Below are 24,347 nucleotides of genomic sequence, written 5' to 3' on the forward strand. Positions count from 1 at the left end.
CTGAAAAAACCCAACTTGGTCATATATATTCCTGGATTTAGTCTGCTAACATTCTGTTCATGACTTTTTGCATCTATGTTAATGAGTGAGATGAAACTGTGATTTTCCTTTCATCTGAGATCATTTTGATTCTACCTGAAGAATTTATTCCTTAAGTGCCAGTGTTCAGGTGACAAATCCTGTTTTTGACTGTCTGAAAATATCTTTATTTAACCTTCATTCTTAAAGACTGTTTTCCTGAAAAAAGAATTCTATATTGGTATTTCTTTCAGTATTCTAAAGACGATCTCGCTTGTACTGCTCTGTGCAGAAGTGAGCTGTCAGTCCAATTACTATTTCTCTGAAGGCAAACTGTAATTTTTCTCTGGCTACTTTTCTCTTTACTTTGCTTTTATAGCAATTTTTAAAAAAAGATTTTATTTATTTATGTGACAGAGACACAGCGAGAGAGGGAACACAAGCAGGGGGAGTGGGAGAGGAGAAGCAGGCTTCCTATGGAGCAGGGAGCCTGATGTGGGGCTCGATCCCAGGACCCTGGGATCATGCCCTGAGCCAAAGGCAGACGCTTAATGAATGAGCCACCCAGGCGCCCCTATAGCAATTTAAAAAAAAAAATTTTTTTTTTGAAAGAGACAGAGACAAAGCACATGAGTGAGAGCTGGGGGAGGGGCAGAGGAAGAGCAAGACAGTCTCAAGCAGACTCCCTGCTGAGTGCAGAGCCTGACATGACTGGGCTCCACCTCACAACCCATGAGATCGTGACCTGAGTAGAAACCATGAGTCAGACGCCTAACTTACTGACTCACCCATGCACCCCAGTTTTATAGCAGTTTTAACTTAATGTGAATCTACTGTAGATTTCACTGTACTTATCCTGCTTGGGATACATAGGGCTTCTTAAATCTGTGCATTCCATTAGCTTTGGAAAATTCACAGCTATTATCTCATCAAGCATTGCTTCTGTCCATTCTTGCTCTCCTCACCTTCTAGGACTCCAATTATATAAATGTTAGACCTTTTCACCATATCTTCTCTGTGTCTTACCTCTTTCCTGAATTTCCCATTGTTGCATTTTTAAATATTTTCTTCTGGATATTTTCTTCTGACTTTTCTTCTGACCAGGTCACTATTCTCTCTTCAGACATAGTAACTTTTTGCTAAGCCTATCAACTGAGTTCTAAATTTTCATCTGTTTAACTACAGAATTTCTATTTGGTTCTATTTTTTTTTTTAAGATTGTATTTATTTGACAGAGAGAGAGAGCACAAGTAGGCAGAGAGGCAGGCAGAAGCAGAGGGACATGCAGACTCCCTGCCGAGCAGAGAGAGCCCGATACAGGACTCAATGCCAGGAGCCCAGGATCACAACCTGAGCCTAAGATAGTCGCTTAACCAACTGAGCCATCCAGGCACCCTATTTGGTTCTATTTTTATAAATTTCAATTCTTTGCCAAATTTATCAAACTTGTCTTTTATCTTGAACATAATAAATATAATTATGTTTCAGTCTGTTGCCCCTTTGGATCCATTCATTCTATTGTTTGATTTTTGTTCATGTTCTCTTCCAGGAATCTGGTTATTAATCAAATGTACCAGAAACTGTTCTCATAAAATTGTTTGTAGAAACAATCTGAAGCCTAATCTAAATAAACCTCCAGAGGTTTGCCCTTGCTTCTTCCACATACCTGGGGACTCTAGCAGCCTGGGAGCACCTTAACCCAATTTCATGAACTTAGATTTTTCTGAAACTGAGCTGCACTCCCTACAATGGCCTATTTCTAATTTACCCTTACTTCCAGAACATGGCCTTTCATAGTTCCAACCCAGAGAAAAGGGAGTTCACCAGGGTTCCCCCTATTTGACTGGTTCTGAACATTCCTTGTTGCTTTAGTCCAGAGAGGCACATTCACAGCCTTGACAAGCTTCCTCACTCAAGAATCCAGCATATGCCATCAGAGGAGAAAGGAGCCCTCAAAATGGACTCTCGTCACTGGACTTCTATCTTTATACTTCGGCCCTCACATTGATTATAGCCTGGTAATTCTTCATTATCTGGCTAGCTCTCCAGGATCTTCAAGCAAATATTCATATGTTGAAAATTATTTTCTAATTGTCCCCAGTGGGAGAACTGATCCGATTACCTAGGCTGCCATTACTCAAAACAGAAACCAACACCGCCGCTTTACCTTTTTCAGTTTGAAAATACCTTACTGAATAAAATGGAAACAAAATAGAACTTTTAAAAGTCTGCCTTCTCGGAGCACCTGGGTGGCTCAGTCTTTAAGCGTCTGCTTAAGATCAAGTCCCGCATCAGACTCCCTGCTCAGAGGGAAGACTGCTTCCCCCTCTCCCTCTGCCTGTTGCTTGTGTTCCCTCTCTCGCTGTCTCTCTCTGCCAAATAAATAAATAAAATCTTAAAAAAAAAAAAAAAGTCTGCCTTCCTTCTGTCACTGGCTAACAGTATCAGTTCATCTAAGTGGTGGTTCTATCCCCCTTTGATTTATCTTTAGACAGAAATGAAATTAGCACAAAAATAATGAAAAACCGTAGTGGATTTAAAGAATAACATAAAATTGATCCCTAAAGAGATTTACAACCTATACTTCATAAAAAAAATTTCATCTGAGAGAAAAAAGCCCAGAAAGGGTCAGTTCCTGATGAGCAGAAAGGCAAAAGAGATGTATAGAATGTCTCTTACAATATAAGCATAGAGAAGAATCTCATGATACATCTGTGTGTTTTTTTTTTCTGAACAGATAATATATCCATATTATTCAAGATTTTTTTTTTATTTATTTATTTGAGAGAGAGGATGAGAGGAGAGAGAGAGCACATGAGAGGGGGGAGGGTCAGAGGGAGAAGCAGACTCCCCGCCGAGCAGGGAGCCTGATGCGGGACTCGATCCAGGGACTCCAGGATCATGACCTGAGCTGAAGGCAGTCGCTTAACCAACTGAGCCACCCAGGCGCCCTATCCATATTATTCAAAATTCAAGAAGTATAAGAGTATACAGTGATGGGCGCCTGGGTGGCTCAGTTGGTTAAGCGACTGCCTTCGGCTCAGGTCATGATCCTGGAGTCCCGGGATCGAGTCTCACGTCAGGCTCCCTGCTCAGCAGGGAGTCTGCTTCTCCCCCTGACCCTCCCCACTCTCATGCTCTCTCTATCTCATTCTCTCTCTCAAATAAATAAATAAAATCTTTAAAAAAAAAAAAAAGAGTATACAGTGAAAACTTCCACCCACCTCAGTCCCCACCACCAAAAGCAACCAATGTTATTCGGTTTTGTAGTCTCCCAGAGTTACTTTATGAACATAAGTGTGTGTGTGTGCATATATATTCTTTTTTATACAAATAATAAGCATATTAAACACACTTTTTCCCCATTTATATCTCAGAGATCTTTCCATAACTATATATGAAAAGTTTTGTCATTTTTTTTCTACAGCTGATTAATATTTCATTGGCTGGATATTCCATAATTTATTTAACCAGTTCCCTATTGATGGATATTTATGTCCTTCCTAATCTTTTACCATTATAAACCATGCTATAAAAACTTTGCGTCTAAATAGGCCTGGGTGTCTCAGATGGTTAAGCGTCTGCCCTCGGCTCAGGTTATGATCCCAGGGTCCTGGGATTGAGCCCCAGATCGGGCTCCTGGCCCAGCAGGGAGCCTGCTTCTCCCTCTGCCTCGCCCCAGCTCATGCTCTCTCTCTCTGTGTCTCAAATGAATAAATATTTTTTAAAAAAATAAATAAATAAATAGGCACAAGAATAAATCTAGAGGATAAATTCCTAGAAGGAATGATCAATGAGAGCATATACTGTAATTGTGATGGATATTGACAAATTGCCCTCCACAGCATTTGTATTAATTTACACTCCTAAAAGCAATGCATGGAAGTGCTTGTTCCTGCACACCCCTACCAACATAGTGAGAGATCAAACTGCCCAGCGTATGTATCATTTCCATGTCCCTTAACAAATATTAGGTTGAGCATTTTTCATATGCTAGGAGCCACTTTTCCTAAAACCTTAACAGCTTAATATAGGAGGAAAAGAGTGAAAAGAGATAGTGCTCTTGATTTTTAGGGTTAAAGGTATATGCTAAATTATGTAAGAACTACTGGTAAAACAACTTGTAACAGGATTCAGAGAGGCAGGAAGTAAGAAAAGGAGAAAGAAATACTTAAGTTTATTTCCAGCAGTATCAAGTGTGGAAGATGCAGTCCTCTTGTAGAGAGAGAAAACCATTACAAACAGCTTGTTCGGTTTCCTAAATTTATTTAGTGACATTTAGACCACTATAAAGAAGAAAAAGCCAATTTTTCTATAGAGAGCTTTTAATATGTCAGCCAAATATAGACCAATTCTACAAGTATTCTGAGAAGAGACCAGAGAAACCAGGACTAGTTTTGCAAATTTAGATGGTATATGGGAAAATGTTTTTTTTTTATTTTAATGGGTATGTATTTAACATATATTAGGAAAAGTTGATACATCAAAATAGTAATAGCACAGATATCATTTAGAATGAAACAAAATTTTAAATGTCAATTTAAAGAAAAAAGAGTAACCAAATAATTTTGGAATGTATTCTCTAACGTGGCAAAAACCATGACATGCTACCTGCATGGCCAAAGTCTTAGAAACAATGAACAGAGAAAGGAAAATGGAAGCTCAAGAATAACTAAATTTATAGATTATAGCCTCTAAAGCAAGGTGAAGAGGAAACAAACTTTCCTATAATGATTTATTTTATATTTGACAATATTTAAAATACTAGTTTTCTTTCTATGTTACCAGCATTCTGATCATGCTACAGATTTAAATTTATTGTGTACTTTGTACTTTCTCTACAAAGAGAACCAAAAAACAGGTTTTTTCTAAAGCATTTGAATATCAGGTCAGAGTTCTTTAGAACAGGTCTCATAGGACCTCCCCTTCACTAAACAGGCTGCGGAGATAATTAGCCTGGGCTTTTAGATTTAAGGGCAGAGGAACCAAAAGCAGGTTATGTGGTTATAGACTCAAGAGGCTTAAACAAAAAGAAACTGGCTGAGTTTATATTCCAACCAAATCCCAAAACCACATGATCCAATTTCTCATCAGTCCTTCTGAGTGAAACCAGCTCTTCAGTGGTCATTCAGACTACAAACCTTGCGTTATAATGTCATGGAATGAATAATGACAGGACTAACTGGCTATCTCAACACCACAAAAACACAACCACTATCAGAAAAAAAAAAAAAATTACCACAGGCAGACAAATTTATACCATTTTGATATAAAACTACAATAGAAAAGCAAAAAACCATAAGGGCTCGTTGGCATAAATTCCCACGCTTTTGCTCCATCCACTATGATAGCCACCAATTTTTAAATTTCAATTTAAATTGAAATAGCTACAATATGCAACATTCCCATCACTGCAGAAAGACTAACCACACTGCTCTAAGACCTACATAAGAATCACGACAAGTTAACCTGACTTGTTTCCAATCCTTAGCGTCTAAGTGCCTTGATAACTCTCACAGTCATTCATACCAAACTAATTTCTAATGCTAACTTCAAGGTCATAACAGACTTTGCCCTTTATTTTCCACAAAGCTCCCTAAACTTAAAAAAAAAAAAAAAAGTCTGTTCTTAAGTGATGCAACATGTATGCCTAAGAGAGTTTCACTATATAAAGAGTGACATCTCTCTCCTCTTGGGGACTGAAGGACCCAGGTGCCCCAAATAAGAGACTATTAGAAACAATTACAGTTCACAAAACAATAAGAGCACTGTGGTCACCGTAAAGCTGAGTTCAGAAGAACATAAAGAAGTTTCCTTACTTCATCACTGAAACTTCAGCTAACAAACATGAAGACACTCAAAAGGTACTCTCTGCAGAGAATATTGTTAAAAAAAAACAAGTTATGATTTCTGGATAATTATAAATTCCTGCTTTGAAGGAATAAGATACACTGAAAGATCAAAACCTTTTATTTTAATCAAAACCTTCAATTCAATAACAACAGAATGTCCAAACTCATTTCTTTTTTTTTTTTTTTTTAAGATTTTATTTATTTATTTGACAGAGAGCAAGAGCGAGAGCAGGAACACAAGCAGGGGGAGTGGGAGAGGGAGAAGCAGGCTTCCCGCAGAGCAGGGAGCCCGATGTGGGGCTCAATTCCAGGACCTTGGGATCATGACCTGAGCCGAAGGCAGACGCTTAACAACTGAGCCACCCAGGCGCCCCCAAACTCATTTCTTATTGCTGTTTTCCCTCTAGGAGAGGAATGGCAGAAACCTCCTTCAATTTCATTCTATCTCAGGCCTCTATTGTTTACTTACTGGATCATTTTCTAGAGGAAGGTGGCAGAAGAATCCAATCAGACTCCTAATTTGAAGCAGTTTTTTAAGTTTATTCCCCAGGTTATAAAAATCAAGCCAGATGCATGATTTTGCACTGCTTTGGAAATCCAGCTTCATGCTAACCCCACATTTCTCAACAGCAGCACTGCTGACACTTGGGGCCAGAACATTCTTCGTGGTGGGGGCTGCCCTGCGCATTGCAGGGCATTGAGCGGCATCCCTGACCTCTACCCACTACATACCACTGACAGCCCTCCCCCACCTCCCCAGCCCCAGCAGCGACAACCAAACCATCCCCTGAGCATCCCCAGGCAAAATCGCTCCTGCTTGAGAACCACTGCTTTAACCCAAGGAACATTCTTAATTATCTCAACCCTAATTCTTCATATGCACTTGGTGCTCCTCCAAATCTCTGTGTTGAGACTTCGTCTCTCAATCCAGCAAATATTTATAGGACCTCCAGGACACAACATTAAGGGCTCTAGGAGATAAACAGAGGAGACAGATTCTGTCCCTCCCCTCAAGCAGATTTCTTGAGGGTAAGTACATAAAGAACTGTAATAACAGATACTCAATTATATAATGTTTTGAGTTGCTGATGTTTGTTCCTGGGGTACTCTCATCTTACCACACTAGAAACACCTTGAGGGCAAAGACCATAACCTGCCCTGGAATACCAATACTGGATCAATAGCCAATAAAAACAAACGACTGTAAGCTTCATGACAACAAGGTGACAGTTTCATACAGATAGCAAAATCACCACACTAACTTGGGCAGATAAGTTAACCTCTCTCAGCTGTAGTTTGTTCTTCTATAAAATGGGGGGAAAGGGGCACCTGGGTGGCTCAGTCAGTTAATCTGCCTTCGACTCAGGTTGTGATCTCGGGGGTCCTGGGGTCCAGCTCTGCCTCACGTAGGGCTCAGTGGGGAGTCTGCTTCTCCCTCTCCCTCCGCCCCCCTCCCAACCGCTTGTGCTCTCTCTCAAATAAAATCTTTAAAAACAAAATAAAATGGGGAGAAAATGACTGTTGACAGGAGTAAGTCAGATAACACAAGTAAATCTTTGTCCACTTTCTGGCACAAAGAAGCATTCAATTAATGTAAGTCATCATTACTATTATTTTATTAGCAACAAATCCTACCTCAAGGGGAAGAGTGTGCTCTGGGCTACAGTAACAAGCCCCTACATGACAGAAAAAGAAACCAACAGTCACCCTAAGGGCAAGAGGAAGAAGGTAACCAGAAGTATTTTTATCAATGTCCTGGGAAGAAAAAAGTGAATGCAGGACCCAATTAAAAGGGGGGGGGGGAGGGGAGGAATTCAAACTCTCAGAGACAAACCCACCATCCTCCAATATATTTGACTATTCTTAGTCAAAATTTAAAATGTTTGGGTTTGTTTGCCATAAGCACACAAGGAGCTTAAGGGGAAGTAAAAACAAAACAAAACAAAACACAACAAACACTCATAAATACTGACATATGCAAGGGACAGATGTTTATGAGACTCTTGAGTGTTCGTTTGCTGAATCTTTTTAGAAATTATGCTTAAAATTTCTATTGCTGTAATGTTAAATACATGCCATCAATTCTGAACATACTATAAAGCATAAAAGTTCATACAAAGGAAAAAAGGACAAAATTTGTCATATGTTTTAAAGTAAGAGAACATAAAATCACGGGGGAAAGCTGGGTGATTCAAAGGGGTGTGTGTGTGTGTGAGAGAGAGGTATTTGTGTGTGTGTGTGTGTGTCTGAAGCAGCATTAGAGGATGGGAGATATTTGGGATAGAAGTAAAAGATGAGAAGAATCACCACTATGCAGGAAGACACACATCCAGGAACACCTCTGAGAGCACAGAGTTGAGGTGAGCCAAAACAGATCTTATTCTCAGAACAATGAATAACACCACCAGTTATAGTGTGTCCCGGGGGGCTAGGCACTGAAACTTCAGACAGTGGCTCATGTAACCCTCCCGGCAATCTTATTAGGCGGGTACTGTTAGTACCCACATTTTTACAGATGAGGAAACTGAGACAGGGAGATGTGACTGGCCCAAGGTCACTTCATCAGTACGCTGAAGATGCAGACTCCAACCCAGGCGCCCCGCACCACCTCTACCACTATAGCTGATGGTGTCTATTTTCATTTCAGACTTGGAAAATTAATTTCTACTTGCCACTTAGTGAAACCAGTTCTCTCCCCCTACCCTTTGAATCTCCATGTGTGGTGAGCATAAGGAGGCCCGAGAGGTCACAGTGCGATGGATGCACCCTTCGCCTCTGGCTGCTGAAGTAACCCCCGCGCAGGAACTCGCGCGGGTAGAAACAAATGAGGGAGGGTCGCCAAAGTCCCTATTTCAGCCCCTAGGTCCTGCCTTTGCTCCGGCCACGATGCTCACTCATAAGACCCCAGAACCTCCCGGCTCCCGCTCTGCTTCTTGTCTCCCCCACTCTGAGCGACCGAGAGGCGGCGGCGAGGCGCGGGGGCCTGGGTGCTGGGGCGGGGTGCAGGGCCAAGCGGGGCTCAGGCCAGCGGCAGGCGAGGCTGCCCTGCCGGACCCGGGCAGAGAGCGCGCGGAAAGCCTGGGCCAGGACAGAGGTGGGCAGCGGGGTGCGGAGCCACGAGCAGGGAGCAGCGCGGCTGGCGGGGCTGGGGTCCGCGGCCAAGGAGAGACCCGCGGGCGAGCTGAGGCTCAAGAGGCGCCGGGGGCACTGCCATCCGGGCCGATCGGAGAAAGGAAGCGGGGCAGGAACCACGGCATTTCGAAACAGGAGTAGCGAGCAAGCTCTAGCGCAGTCCCGGGCCGGCGGGGGAGGCGGGGGCCGAGGGCCCGGGCGCGGCCCGGAGGAGCGAAGGCGTAGGCTCTGCGCGCGAAAGGGATGCCCGGGTGGGTCCGCTCCGCCGACGGGCGCGGGGCAGAGCGGGACAGGGCGCGGCCGAGCCTCGCGCGACGAGCGGGGCCCCGAGGCCGGGCGGACTCACCCGCCGGCCCCCGGCTTGCGTACCTGAGGCGGCCGCCTGGCTCCCCTCCACTCCCGGGCCGTCCCCGCCGCGGCCCGCCGGCCCCCCGGCCGCCTGCCGCTCCGACATTTGCAGCCCGCTCCGCTCGCGCCTCGGCGGCCTACAGCGAGAGGCTCCGGAAACAGCCGAAGGCCGAGCGAGCACAGCGGCGGCGGCGGCGGCGGCGCGCCGGGAGGAGCCGAGCGGGGCCCGCGGGCCGGAAGAGGCGGTGCGCCGGCCCCAGAGCGGCCGTAGGGGCTTGGGGCAGCCGAGGCTGGCGACGCGGACGCGGGGAGGGTGACTGCGTGCTTTTGATCGCAGGTTTTTAGTCAGGGTTTGACAGAACAAACAAAACCTGGGGAAGATTCAGGAAGACTCGGCCGGAACTCATGGTATCCATAGCGACGCTATCGGAAGTTGGGGTTGCTAGGAGGCCTGGGCGCGTCGGCTAACGTGTGTCATGGCTGAAGTCCCAGAGTATTACGATTCCGGCCCAGTTGAAGGAGAAGATCTGGAGTATGAGGTAGTCTACCTACCAACGTCTCTTAAAGTGGCTCAAGGTGCCGAAGCTGACACCATGGCAGAGGTAGGCCCGGAGCTACCTGTAGAGATTGACCAGGAACCCCAGCCAGAGACGGAGGAAAAAGACCTCGAAGAAGTGGGGGCGCCAGAGAATGTACACCTACACGTAAAACCAACCGGCACGTCCAAGGAGGAGATTCCCAAGGAGTCTGAGAGAGACCTTCCAAGCGAGACTGATCGAGGGATGCCGCAGAAGGCAAAGTCGGAGACATTGCGAGAGATGGGAGGAGAGCTTTTCAAGGATTTGGAGGTCCTTACGGATGATGAGCCAGATTTAGAGCCACCGGAGGAGGCCAAATTAGATGTTACAGAGGATGTACTCGTAGAGTCAGATAAGGAAACAGATCCGGAGCTACCAGAGGAGACAGAGACTGAAGCTTCAGGGGCCTCAATCAGTGAGACAAGATTAGAGTTGCTAGAACAGACCATACTGGAGGTTCTGGAGGATTCATTGAAAGAGCAATATGAAGAAACAGGTCCAGAACCTCCGGAGCAGACCAAACCTGAATTTCCAAGTGAGAAACCAAGAAAATCAATTGAAGAGGCAGATCTACAGCTGCCAGAGATGACCATTCCAAAGGAAGCACAAAGAAAATCACCTGAGGAGAAAGGGACGGAGCCATCCGAGCAGGCCAAAGCAGAGTTTCCAGAAGGGAAACCAAGAGAAACTGAAGAGGCAGGTCTGGAACCTCCAGAAGAAACTAAACCAGAGGCTCCACAGGAGATACAAAGAAAATCAACTGAGGAGAAAGAGACAGAGCCACCTGAACAGACTAAACCAGAGTTTCCAAAGGAGAAACAAAGTAAGTCTACTGAGGAGGCAGGTGTAGAACCACCAGAAGAGACTAAACCAGAGAATCCAGAGGAGGACCAAAGAAAATCAACTGAGAAGAAAGAGACAGAGCCACCTCAGCAGACCAAATCAGAGTTTCCAGACCAGAAACCAACTAAGTCTAGTGAAGAGACAGGAAGAAAGTCAACTGAGGAGAAAGTTCCAGAGCCACTTGAAGAAACCAAATCAGAATTTCCTGAGGAAAAATCAAGAAAATCAATTGAGGAAACAGGTGTAGAGCCATCAGAAAAGACCAAACCAGAAGTTGAAGAGGAGACCCACAAAGAGTCAACTGTGAAGAAAGTTTTAGAACCACTAGAGGACACTCGATCATCAGAGCAAAAAGATAAGCAAAGAAAATCAACTGAGGAGACAGGACTGGCACCACCACAGAAGTCCAAATCAGAGGAGACAGTAAGAGACTCAACAGAAGAGAAAGGTCTAGAGCCAAAGTTTCCAAAGAAAGAACCAAGAAAAACAACTGAGTTTGAAACAGGTCAAATGCCACCACAGAAAACCAAACCAGAGGTCCAAGAGAAGACACAAACAGAGGAAACTAAAGAGAAAGATCTAGAATTACCAGATAAAGCCCAACTACCACTAAGAATAGTGTCACATACAGAATTTTTCAAGGAAGATAGGCCAAAACCAGTCAAATTTAAGTATTCCCTAGACAAGGATGAGCTAGAACACTCTGACTATCAAACGAGAAAGTGGTCAGTAAAAGAAACCAAGAAAGCTAAAAGAGAGTCTATGTTCGGGTCTCTCACAATAAGTGAACTAGATTCAGTGAGTGTAAGTTATGAGTTTCCTAAGGATTTTAAAGGACTGTTTGAGGTTACCGATATCAATGATGATTTATACCCTTACCTCTCAGACTCTCAGAGGGATTTGAGAGAGTCTTTTAGTGAAAAAGTTGTAGATTTTTCCCCAGAGTTGAAACAGGTACACAAAGATGAGGAAACCCAGCCAAAAGAAAGTGCTGAGCTACAATTTGAGTATCTTAAATGGAGCCCAGAGAAAGTTGCAGAGTGGATTAGTGAGCTAGGCTTCCCTCAATACAAGGTATACAAAAGTTAACATTTTTAAAAATCACATTCTGTTATTCTATCTCTTAATCTTCTTACCCTTACCTGAGCTCTTGCCTCTTCTTCACTACAAGGAGTATAGGAAAGTCCTGGACTATGATAGAGGTAACTTGGATTTAAAGTTTGTCCTTTCCACTGATGTATTTTGTGTTTTGATAGAGGAAGGGAGGGTCACAGTTGTTTGTTTTCACTATTTATCACAATGAGTATACTTCTCTGCAATTCTTGAGTAAAGACTAAAAAATTTATATAGGCCTCTTTTCACAGGAAACTTTTTTTTTTTTTTTAACAGATTATGACCAAGGTAGACTTTCTGGTACTTTGTCAAGTTGTTTTAGTGGCAGCTGCCTTAACTTGTACTATTAATTAATTGTCTGCCCCAAATATGTCATGTGTATCATGAGCACCTAACAGTATTAATTTATTTTATTTATTTTTTTTTTAAAGATTTTATTTATTTATTTGAGACAGAGAGAATGAGAGACAGAGAGCATGAGAGGGAGGAGGGTCAGAGGGAGAAGCAGACTCCCTGCCGAGCAGGGAGCCCGATGCGGGACTCGATCCCGGGACTCCAGGATCATGACCTGAGCCGAAGGCAGTCGCTTAACCAACTGAGCCACCCAGGCGCCCTAACAGTATTAATTTAAATAGCCAACTCACCAAGAGTAGTTTTATTAAAAAGATAGAGTGAGGGGCGCCTGGGTGGCTCAGTTGTTGGCTGTCTGCCTTTGGCTCAGGTCCTGATCCCAGGGTCCTGGGATCGAGCTCCGCATTGGGCTCCCTGCTCCGCGGGAAGCCTGCTTCTCCCTCTCCCACTCCCTCTGCTTGTGTTCCTGCTCTTGCTGTGTCTCTCTCTGTCAAATAAATAATTTTTTTTAAGTTTTTTAAAAATAAAAAAAAAGGTAGAGTGAATGTCAACTATATGTCCATAAAAAAATATTTTAAAAAATTAAAAAAGAGGAAACCGAAAAAAAAGATAGGGTGAATCCTCTTATTTCATTGATGCCAACTATGTTCTTAGGCTACCACAAAAAAAACACAGGGTCTGAAATCTTTTGTACTACTTAAAAATGTAATTGAGGCATGAAAGGAGCACTAGGTGTATCATGCCAGAAAGAAAAAAAATATTAAGGAACAGTATGAAATTTATTGGAAAGCTTAGATGGAAAATATGTGGGATTATTAGGATTACTTTAAATTTGAATTTAATTTAAAACTGAATTAAAAACTTTTCCCTATACAGAACCAGAAACAAACCTGATTTATCTCTCCCTCCCTTCTCTTCCCCCAACCCTTTGTTCTCCTTCCCTCCATCCCTCCTTTCTCCCTTTCTTTTCTTTCTTTTCTTCCTTCTATTTACCATAATCATTTGAGTGATATTCTTGTTGTTCTAACAGGAATGTTTTACCACAAACTTCATCTGTGGTCGAAAGCTCATTTACGTAAACTGTTCAAACCTCCCTCAGATGGGGATAACTGATTTTGAGGATATGAAGGTGAGTTGTGTTTAATGTTTCCGTACAGAGCACTGTCTCAGACCAACCTCCTTTTCTTTCAACCTGGCCTCCTATTTCTGTCAGTGATGTGACCATAATCCCAGTCCCATCCCCCCATCCCCACCCTCCCACACACAGTGGTTTTTTCCTCTGTCTCCTTTGATCCCCACAAAGATCCCAAGAACTGTCAGTTCCCTATATAGCATCTGGTTTTTTCCATTCTCATTTGTTCAGACCTCTCTTGCCTCATTCCTAGAATATTCCAGTAGCCTCCTGCTTTTAGTCTCTGTCCATAGGCCCTTTGGATCCAAAGCCCAGCTATTAGACTTTCACCCTCCAAGTATTTAGACTAGTCAGAAACCTTTGGACCCCCTGTGCTTGCAAGAGAGTTTCAGTTCTTTAGCTTAGGACTTGAGGCACTCCACAAGCTTTCTCCAGCCACCACTCTTTCCCCTGCGTCTCTACAGGAGTTTCCTGCTCAATCTCACGCGGTCTGACTCACACCCTTGAACTCCTGCCTTGTACATTCCTCCCTCTGCATCTCTGCTCAGTCCCCCTCCCCCTGTATGACTAACATGAGCCTTAATCCTCCTTCGCGACCCAGCTCAGTTCTCATCTCCCCATGAAATCTTTCCTGACCTCCCCAACCCCAATAAGCTCTCCCCCCAAGCTCTCAGATATTGTATGTCTCTAACACCCATTTGGTACTTTTATAACGCCATATGTGTTTGGCTGCTTTGCTGCCTAACTTTGCAGCAAGTTACATTAACCTCACTGGACCTCAATTTCCTAAGATCTCTCCAGCACCAGCAGTCTATGATTATGCTTCTTTGTATAACACTACCCTTCATTTATAGTGCTTTATAGTTGACAAAGCTTCACACACATAATCACATTTATAACCTTGTCTTTAATACCCCCCACTCCAACATATCAGTGTTCATTCAGTACACTCTTGAACATAAGCTCTGCCTCAGTGGTTCTCAAACTTGAATAGTCTTCGGAATCAGATGAGATTTTTTTTTTTAATTCCTAGGATTCGTGCTCCAGAGATTTTGATTCATTAGGTCTGGGGTAGGCCCTGGAATTTGCTCCCCACGTGACTCTTGATCAGGCATTAAAACCATGTAATTCCATAAGTCATATGACTTAGAAAATAAAGTTATACTTGATAATACCTAAGTCCTTTTCCTGGCAACAAGATATAAAGAAATCCTTTAAATTATTAAACGTAGTCCTAAGTGAATATTTAATCTTTTGAACTCTACTATAGCCATCTTCTGAGTGCTTACCATGTGTTGGGCACCATACATACATTATTTCACTTAATCCCCATTTTATAGAAGAGAAAACTGAGGCCCAGAAAGATGAAGCAACTTACACAAGATTATTCAGAGAGTAAGTTTAAGAGCCAGAATTCAGATCCATCCTGTATGACTTCCATGCTCTATTTAAACCACTGTACTTATTGCCTCTCTAAATGAACAATTTTGTAACCATGAACCACTACATACGTAATGTGGAAAAGGACCACTCATTACAAATTGGTATTTCCAACCATACCTTCACATAGCTACCAAGTACCACCAGATAAAATATCTTAACTCTTTTTATGTTCAAAGATGATATGACTGTGTTTATGAGCTCTAATTTCTACTTATGTTTATAGTGTTTTGGATTTTCTAAATAAAAATAAGGAATAGAATTAGCAAAATAGTAACCTGTAATACAAATTCCTGAAATGTTTTAAGTACCAACAATTTTAGCTGCTTATGAGAAAGCATTTTTCAGAGTCTGCCAATTCATTTTGTTTCTTTGACATTCTAATTCTAAAAATACAATATCAACAATGCAAGAAGAAAAATTGTAATTATGCCCTTTTCAGGCCTTGCAAGAAATAAGAGGTCTTAAAACTCTTCTGAAATCCTCATGAGTAAATGATGTATCCAGTGGTCTATCCTTATACCCCAAGAACTTTGAATAAGCAAACTTGGGAATACTTATCAAAGTCACCAGACAAATGTGGCCTCTCCTTGAAGTCACTAGAGTAATAAAGATCAAGACATTTAAAGGTATCTTAGAAAAGTTTGCTTGACACTTAGGTCCACATAAGAAAGCTAATTATACACTGTGACAGAGGTAACTTTTTAGAGATCATACATGAGCTTAATGTCGGTTCCCAGTCCTCTTGGGAGCTTTCCTTGTGTAGTCTGAAACTGGCCCCTGTGCTCAGAGGGCAGGGAGAGACTGAAGAAAGAGGCAGGCCACTCCAGGTTGGTAGGTGGCAGTTTTAATAATAACAAAAGGAATTTACATACAAGGTTTGTCTTGGACGGCAGCAAGATGAATGGATCTCCACACCTGGCCTTTAAATCTCAAAAGTTTATAAAGAGGCTCTAACTGGTTCAGTAACATATACTGTGCAAGTGTTTTCAACACCATATCACCCTCTCAAGGCCATGTCCTTAAAGCAGCCTCTGGGAATGGGAAAGGCAAGTGGAACCCACATTCCAAGGACAGAGGAGGGGGTGAGGAACCTCTGAGTGCCTGGGTCCAGCTCATGGGTCAATCGGCAGTCATATCTTTTTTATCACATTCCCCAACACTTGAGTATGCTGTAGTTCCCTTTCTTACTGATATATAAGCATTTTTAATCCCACCATTGTAATTACAGCAACTAGTATATCCACAATTTATCCCATAACAACACTTACACAGTGTAGTACTCTTTTTCATGCTAACTCTCCCACATCATCTGGGATGCCTGGGTGCCTCAGTCAAGTGTCCAACTCTTGGTTTCGGCTCAGGTCATCATCTCATGGGTCATGATCTCATGGGTCGTGAGATCAAGCCCCACATTGGGCTCTGTGCTCAGAGGGGAGTCTGCTTTAAGATTCTCTCCCTCTGCCCCTCCCCTCACTTGCTCACTCACTCGCTCTATCAAATAAATAAATCTTAAAAAAACAAAACCAAAAACCTCTCCTGCATCATCATTCATGGGCTTTGGCAGAGTGGCAGGACTGGGGAAAGAGCAGGTGGCTTGAGAGTTCAGAATTCCAGGCATGCTGCTAAGAAACTGAACCACATTTGGACTGCGCATCCCATTTACAAGCTTTGCAGTTAATGTATGGCCAGTTTCTGTTCCTTTCAGCTTCCTTTTACTTCCTTAATTTTGCAATTATCCATGCTTACCCTGCAGAAAGAACTTACTATTTCCTGTGCCCTTCCTCCAACATACTGAGAAGACAAGAGAAGAGCTAACTGTGTGGGTGAGACTGATGGGGAGTATAGAAGGAAAGAAACACTAATTCTTTGAACCTGGCCAAGGGAGCTCTTGAAGCTACTACCCTGTTATTCCAATTTGTAGAGATGCATTAGCGTGGTAAAAAGGGGAGAGGAAGTCAATCTTAGTTATTCTAGGGACAAGCCAGACAAAATAGCATTATACCTGCTTCAGCTTTGTCTCTTAGAAAATAATTCTTAAAATATTTTTAACTGTTAACTCCATCAAGTGAAGAAAAGAATTCTGTGATAAATATTTGAAGAATAATATAGGTGAATTGCTTATTCCTTTTGTATGCATGATTTTCTATTACAAAATATAGCCTCATAAGCTTTATATCCCAGCAATTTTACTACACTTGCCTTGATGCAAACTATTTGAATAGCACAGATTCATAACGTGAGCAAATTATCACTAGACAAAAATATTTTTCTTTTTTCAACTTGAAATTTCCGAATTATTTTAGTTTTACAGAAGAGTTACAAAGATAGTACAAAGTTCCTATATACTCTTAACCCAGCATCCCCTAATGTTAACATCTTATGTAACCATGGGACATTTACCAAAACAAAGAAATTGGGGTGCCTGGGTGGCTCAGTCAGTTAAGCGTGTGACTCTTCATTTTGGTTCAGGTCTTGATCTCAGGGTCGTGAGATTGAGCACCACCTCAGGCTCTGCACTGGGCATGGTCTGATTAAGATTCTCTCTCTCCTCTCCCTCTGCCCCTCCACCCCTCTCTCCTGCCCTTAAAAAAAAAAAAAATTAACATTGGTACAATACTATTAAGCAAATTACAGACTTTATTCAGATTTCTGCAATTTTTCAACTGATGTCCTTTTTTTATTCCAGAATCCAGTCAGGGATACTACTTTGCCTTTAGCTGTCATTGTTTTCTTGGTCTCCTCCAATATGTGACAGTTTCCTGATCTTTGTCTTTCATGACACTTTGAAAAGCAGTAGTCAAGTTTTTTTGAAGATTTCCCTCAATTTTAGTTTGTCTCACGTTTCCCATGAAGATACGCATTTTGGGGGAGACTATCACAGAGGTGATGAGCCCTTTTCATCTCATCTCATCAGGGAGTTCATGATATCAACGTGATTTTTTACTGGAGATGTGAACCTTGATCGATCACCTGTTTAAAGTGGTGTCTGCCAGGTTTCTTCATTATAAAGTTACTATGTTCCCTTTTCAGATTCTGTTTATTAGAAGTGAGTTAGTAGGTCCAGCCCACACTCAGAGAGAGGGGAATTAAGATCCACCTCCTGGAGGGAGGAGTACCAGAGTTTATGGACATATAGTAAAACTATCACAGTAATAAATATACTGGAGAAGAGAGTTTGAGGCTATGCAAATATCCAGTTTCTCCTTAAAATTTGGCCTACTAATTTTAGCATCCATCAGTGGACCTTGCCTGCAGCAGTTATTACTGTGGTGTTCTAATGGGGATTTTCTATTTTCCTCATTTCTTCCATGTTTAATTGGAACCCTTTGTAAGGATTCTGTGTTTAATTGTCCCTTCTCCATCATTTGGGAACACTTTCAGTTTGGCCCCTGTGTCCTCCTAACATGCTCCCCTTATTTTTTTCTAGTACTAGTACTCCAGCCAGAGCATTACATGTTACTTCAGACCATCTCCAAGGAGCCCTGGTTGCTTCTATCAGATTCTTAGAAACCAAGGTGTGGCACTGGTTGTGCTTGTTGCTGTGGGGGTGTCATGGCTTCTAGGCACTCTGAGCAGAAAGATGTAGGAAATATATGTATATATACAAATCCCATGTATACACAGATTTCTTCTTTCTGTTAGCATGAGTTCATATTGTTATCTCTGCCTCTAGCCCAGCACTGGCTTCATTCTAGCCTTCCCATCCTTCCTATTCCCTACCCCACCTGGCTTCTTGATAATTTCCTTCTCTGACAGGAGAAACCTGGCTCTCCTTATCTATAAATATGTATGCCTATGAGAAACAAATTTACCAACAGAGTATAGTGTTTGTCTACAGTTCTTTTTGTCTTCAGGCTTACACTACCTAGGCAAAACACTGTTTTTCAAAGTTAGTTATTTAGGTCAGCTCCTTTCTTCCCTACCCCTTCAGTGAGATTATGTCTTACTTTGTAATACAATTAGATTCATTGTCCACAGTCTATATTCTATCATGGGTTCCTGAGACATCCTGGCTTTTTAAAAATTTGCATACAGTAAAGTCACTCTTTGCAGTGGACAGTTCTGTGAGTTTTGGCAGACGCACAGGATCAGGTATCCACCACACAGAACCATACAGAACAATTCTGTCACCCTAAAATTTTCCTTGTGTCCCCTTGGTAGTCAGCCTATCACTCCACCCCAAGCCCTGACAACCACTCATCTGTTTCTTGTCGCTTTAGTTTTGCCTTTTCCAGAATGTCACATAAATGGAATCAAATAATATGTAGCCTTTGAGTCAGGCTTCTTTCCCTTAGCAAAATGCATTTAAGATTAATCCACATTGCTATATGAATTGACAGGCAGATTTTAAGGAAACTATACATCTGCTTTAATAATGGTGGTGTAGATGATTCATATTTGAACCATAACAAGATATCTTTAGGTTTAATTAAATTATAGCTTCCAATTATGCAAATGTGCATAATTACATACTATAAGGTAACCAAACAGTATAACTAAATCGGTAATGATGAAGCAAAACCATCAGTAGCTTACAAATAAAAGAATAGCAGCCTTTGGGGGCGCCTGGTTGGCTCACTCAGTTAAGCATCCAATTCTTGATCTCAGTTTAGGTCTTGATCTCAGGGCCCTGAGTTCAAGCCCCATACTGGGCTCCACACTGGGTGTGGAGCCAACTTAAAAAAAAAAAAAAGAATAGCAGCCTTTAAAAACCTTAATCAACACAAGATACAATGATGATATAGTAATAATAGAATCCTCTTGAAAGCTATAGGCGTTAAAATATCTGCTTAAGACCATGTGAAGTAGGTGCTCTGCAGTGATGTCAGGCATTGAGCATGGGCCACCATCTTAGAATGTGGAATTAAGAATCCTTAGGAGGGGCACCTGGGTGGTTCAGATGGTTAAGCGTCTGCCTTCGGCTCAGGTCATGATCTCAGGGTCCTGGGATCGAGTCCCACATCGGGTTCCCTGCTCAGTGCAGAGCCTGCTTCTCCCACTCCCTCTGCTTGTGCTCTTCTGTCTATCTCTCTGTCAAATAAATAAATAAAATCTTAAAAAAAAAAAAAAAGAATCCTTAGGAAATCCTAATAGTCTTCATGAATACCTGTATTTAATAATCCTTACTAACTCAAGTTACTAGTAAGTTGCTCTAAGTCTTAGGCAAAAATAAAATCTGTTGCTTGTTATTCATCAGAACTAAAGAAAGAACTCACAGTTTTAGATTAATTTATAGCCCATCAAAGGACCCTCCTAGTCCTTTGCAAGAGATGGTCAGATTATATTTCCTGATTCCACATGTAACCAGTAGCTTTGTAACACTTTTAATTTCTGCATTAGAATATTAAACAGTACTGGACTTTCTCAGCCTACAGTAGGCACATAGCTCTTTTAGTTAATAGTGAATACATTTGTTTATGACTACAGGGTCCCTCCCGGGGACACCATCTGTAAACCTCAGTGAATTTGTGAAATAATCTGCTCTGGTAAGGGGCAGATTCAGGGTGAGTTGCTGACCAAAGAAGGTGCTCAGTGTAGCAGCCTCAATTACAAATGAGAATGCTTAAGGGGTGGTAATTTGGATCTAAAAGTTCAATTGTATTCCCACTGGGTACAAGGCAACTGTGTAGACTCTCTTACCCACAAATCATCTCTAGACTCTAAATAAAACCAATTCAAGTAAGATTTGAGAAAAAGGTATCTTGTCTACCTATGTTTTTTTTTTTTATTTTTTAATCAGAGAGAAAGAGAGAGTGAGCACAAGCAGGAGGAGTGGCAGGCAGAGAGAGAAGTAGGCTCCTTGCTGAGCATGGAGCCCAATGCAGGACTTGATTCCGGGACCTTAGAATCCATGACCTGAGCCGAAGTCAGCCACTTAACTGGCTGAGCCCCCCAGGTATCCCTTGTCTATTTTTTTTATTTTTTAATTTTTTTTAAAGATTGTATTTATTTATTTGACAGAGAGAGACACAGCGAGAGAGGGAACACAAGCAGGGGGAGTGGGAGAGGGAGAAGCAGGCTTCCCATTGAGCAGGGAGTCCGATGCTGGGCTCCATCCCAGGACCCTGGGATCATGACCTGAACTGAAGGCAGACGCTTAACGGCTGAGCCACCCAGGCGCCCCTATCTATTTTTTTAAATAGTTTTGTTTTTTTGTTTTTTTAGAGAGAGAACGCGCACACTCACGAGCAGGGAGGGGGCAGAGGGAGAGAGAGAATCTTAAATCTTAAGCAGGCTCCACACTCAGCATGGAGCCCAACACAGGGCTCGATCTCATTACCACAAGGTCATGACCCAAGCCAAAACCAAGAGTTGGACACTTAACCAACTGAGCCACCCAGGTGCCCTGTATCTTAGCTATCTAAAATGCATTACTAATGGGCAGTTTTGCATCAGGTTAAGAACTGTAGCATGAATGCATTTTACAACCTTGTAACTATGGCCAGTAGTTTTAAACTAAACTAAAAAAAAGAAAAGAAAAGAAGAAAACTCCACTCACCCTTTTGGTGGTGTTCTAGCAGAAATTTCATGCACTACATTCTCATCCAGATGCAGAATATGAATTCAGATAGCAGTGTTATAGCAGGCCTATGACTAAAGCTAGAATTTGAAAACGCAATGACAGTTTAATCTAGGATATCAAGTGGCATGGTGCTCAATGAATACAAAATATGTTTTAGAGACACTGAACACTGTGGCAAAGAATATTGTAAAGAATATACCCATATAGGTACTAGTAAAACAGCTGGAACTTTAATATCTGCTTTTTAGTCTTTGAGATTTGTTTTTAGTCAAACAAATTGAATAACCATTTGAGTAATGACCTTTTTCTCTTAATTGCAAGTTATCAGAGCCCCTTATAGACCAGTTATTTATTAACCTTCCCAGAGATAGTCATGGCTCTTAATCTAAACATGTTATCTGCTCATATGGTTGATCAGATTGCTCAGCCCAAAGAAAGAAATGAACCCATCTGTGGCAAGCTGATGCAAGGGCCTAGAAACATCTTTAAATGGAACTTATAAAAAGATAATAAATTACTTGGTGTTTTTCTTTAGAACCTTATTTTGGTAAGGACCTGGCTACTAAGACTTTCCATGTGTTATTTCATTATTTTATTTTCCCGTAGAAATAAGAGGTTAGCATTCAAGAGACCTAGGAAAATACTTTGATTTAGTTATATTTTCAGTAAATTTTCCATTAAAAAATTATCCTTGTATTGCAGGCAATTTCTCGGCATACACGGGTGCTCCTGGGAATTGAAGAGCCATTGTTCAGTCGCACCATCGCCCTGCCCTACAGGGACAATATTGGCTTATTTTTAGAGCAAAAAGGTCATAGTGGGGTAAAATCTGATTCCTTGACCTTCTCTGAATTTGTGCAAGCGGCAGGATTACAGGATTATGCTCCAAAAACAACCACCCCTGAAGAGAATGAAGCATTGCATTACACTGAACCATAGGGAAAAGCTGTTTCACTTACCTTGAAAGATCAAACTAAACTACTTGGGGGAAAGAAGTGTGTTCTTTTGGGTTCTCTTCTTCTCTTCTTCATTAAGGATTGGAATTAGAACTGCTGGCTCCACTCCTAGTTCTATCACCACCTCTAAGCATCTTCCCTTCATTTGTGTTGCAGTTCAGCCCCGTGTTTAAACAGAGCAATAGTTCTCTTTCTGGGTAACTGTAAGGATTCCTGATAAATTCTAGTAATGCATCTGGTAGTAGGAACATGTTAAGGAAATGGAATTAAAAGTAAAATCTCCTGCCAACCCAAATGAGGTTCTCCACAAATGCAGAAAAAGAAACAGTTGTATTATTGAATCAGCACTAAATCAGACAGTGATGGACATCACAGGCAAGCTGCTAAAGAAGATTACGAAGTCAAGGAAATCCCACCCTTTTAGATAGCTAGGCAGATAGAACCCATTACTTACATGTTAACTGTCTGTATCCAAAGGAAAAATGAAACTTCTCATATCTTTATGATAAACAGGAAGTTACTATGTGGAGCCAGGCACTTAGGCCAGGGAGATAGGGTGCCATCCTCCTCATTGCTCCCATTTCAAACAGACAGTCTTGGGATGTAAAACTGGCAGGTGACTTCTTCAACTTGTTAGAGGATTTACATACATTTCAAAAACAGAAAAAGGATTTAAATTACATGTTTTCTAAAGGAAATGTTTTAAGAAAAGGGAGGAGGGGAGTTCTTTTTTTACATCAGAGAAAAAAAATTTATTTTTTTTAAAGATTTTATTTATTTGACAGAGAGAGACACAGCGAGAGAGGGAACACAAGCAGGGGGAGTGGAGAGGGAGAAGCAGGCTTCCCGCTGAGCAGGGAGCCTGATGCAGGGCTTGATCCCAGGACCCTGGGATCATGACCTGAGCCAAAGGCAGACGCTTAACGACTGAGCCACCCAGGCGCCCCCCCAAAAAAATTGTAGTATTTTTAAAAATTTATATTTATCCTTACAAACAGTGTGGCTTATAGAAGTGCCACTGACTATGGAATAGAGACTGGGGTTTGTTTACATGACTCTTTTATGTGGTACCTTCCAGACCTTTATAAAATGAAATTCAGGGGGTGCCTGGCTGGCTCTGTCAGTAGAGAATGCGCTCTTGATCTTGGGGTTGTGAGTTTGAGCCCCACATTGGGAGGAGGGTTTACAAGGGAAGGGAGGAAGGGAGTGAGAGAGGGAGGAAAGAAGGAAGAAAGAAAGAAATTTAGGGTAGAGTCTACCCATGACTGGACTACTCACAAGAAATGACAAAATACTTCTTGCTTGAATGACTCCAGTTCCTCTCTAGTTTTATAGACTTAACTGCTCTTTCTCTTCCCAGCCTCACTTCTTAACCCTAAGAGCCACTAAAGGACTACCATAATCCAGAAGGACAATGATGTACCCTGCCCAGTTCCCTACACCAAATGAATAGTCAAAGGAATCCCAATTCTTTTTTTTTTTCTGAGAAAAGGAACAGTACCTCAAATTAGCATTCATACCAAATGTTAGTATCTGATGATGAACCTACTTTTTTCCCAAATTGGACCAATGAAATTTCATCTCAGACCATTCTACACCATACCATTGAGTTTGCCTGGCTCACAATTATGCAAAAAAGAAAAATGTAAATGATTAACCTAACACCATGGTGGTTTACATGTATAGTGAATGGTTTTGTTCAAAAGCACTTCGCATTTAGCAAACATTTAGTGCAATGACAGAGCATAGTCAGTGTCCTCCTCCTCAACCTGATGGTCTCTTCCCTTCTGTTGTTTCCTACTCTATATCACTGACATAAAGTATTTGCAAAACATAAAGGAAATAACTTTGCAGTGTAGGAAGATCCATATTTTGCAAAATTATTTGTAGCCATTTAATATAGATGCCAGCTATTTGTAAAAATGGTTTTATGGTTTAAAATGGTTTAAATGGGGGCGCCTGGGTGGCTCAGTCGTTAAGCATCTGCCTTCGGCTCAGGTCATGATCCCAGGGTCCTGGGATCGAGCCCCGCATCGGGCTCCCTGCTCCGCGGGAAGT

The 24,347-nt window shown here is 41.9% G+C and overlaps 2 protein-coding genes across 2 annotated transcripts in view; one reads left to right on the forward strand and one right to left on the reverse strand.

Moving 5' to 3' along the window:
- Nucleotides 1-9,620, reverse strand: part of TMED8 (transmembrane p24 trafficking protein family member 8) — a 43,515-nt gene extending 33,895 nt beyond the window's left edge. The window contains exon 1 of the mRNA XM_045901314.3: nucleotides 9,372-9,620. Within this exon, the coding sequence (XP_045757270.1) occupies nucleotides 9,372-9,456 (85 nt within the window). The 5' untranslated portion in view covers nucleotides 9,457-9,620. The remainder of the gene's footprint in view (nucleotides 1-9,371) is intronic.
- Nucleotides 9,621-9,648: 28 nt separating this feature from the next.
- On the forward strand, nucleotides 9,649-23,074 carry SAMD15 (sterile alpha motif domain containing 15). Its single transcript, XM_045901313.3, has 3 exons — nucleotides 9,649-11,845; nucleotides 13,266-13,364; nucleotides 22,036-23,074. The coding sequence occupies exons 1-3, from the start codon at nucleotides 9,827-9,829 to the stop codon at nucleotides 22,270-22,272; spliced, it is 2,355 nt and encodes a 784-aa protein (XP_045757269.1). The 5' UTR covers nucleotides 9,649-9,826; the 3' UTR covers nucleotides 22,273-23,074.
- Nucleotides 23,075-24,347: the final 1,273 nt, after the last annotated feature.

This window comes from Mirounga angustirostris, unplaced genomic scaffold (assembly GCF_029215605.1).
Source record: "Mirounga angustirostris isolate CCGP_5_RB_7025 unplaced genomic scaffold, mMirAng1.0.hap1 SCAF_9, whole genome shotgun sequence".
Lineage (NCBI taxonomy): Eukaryota > Metazoa > Chordata > Mammalia > Carnivora > Phocidae > Mirounga > Mirounga angustirostris.

Excerpts from the sequence above, each read along its gene's own strand:
- SAMD15 (XM_045901313.3), top strand. The coding sequence starts at position 9,827 with ATGGCTGAAGTCCCAGAGTATTACGATTCCGGCCCAGTTGAAGGAGAA. Across the intron at positions 11,846-13,265 it reads TAGGCTTCCCTCAATACAAG|GAATGTTTTACCACAAACTT; the intron begins GTATACAAAAGT and ends TTGTTCTAACAG. Across the intron at positions 13,365-22,035 it reads CTGATTTTGAGGATATGAAG|GCAATTTCTCGGCATACACG; the intron begins GTGAGTTGTGTT and ends CTTGTATTGCAG.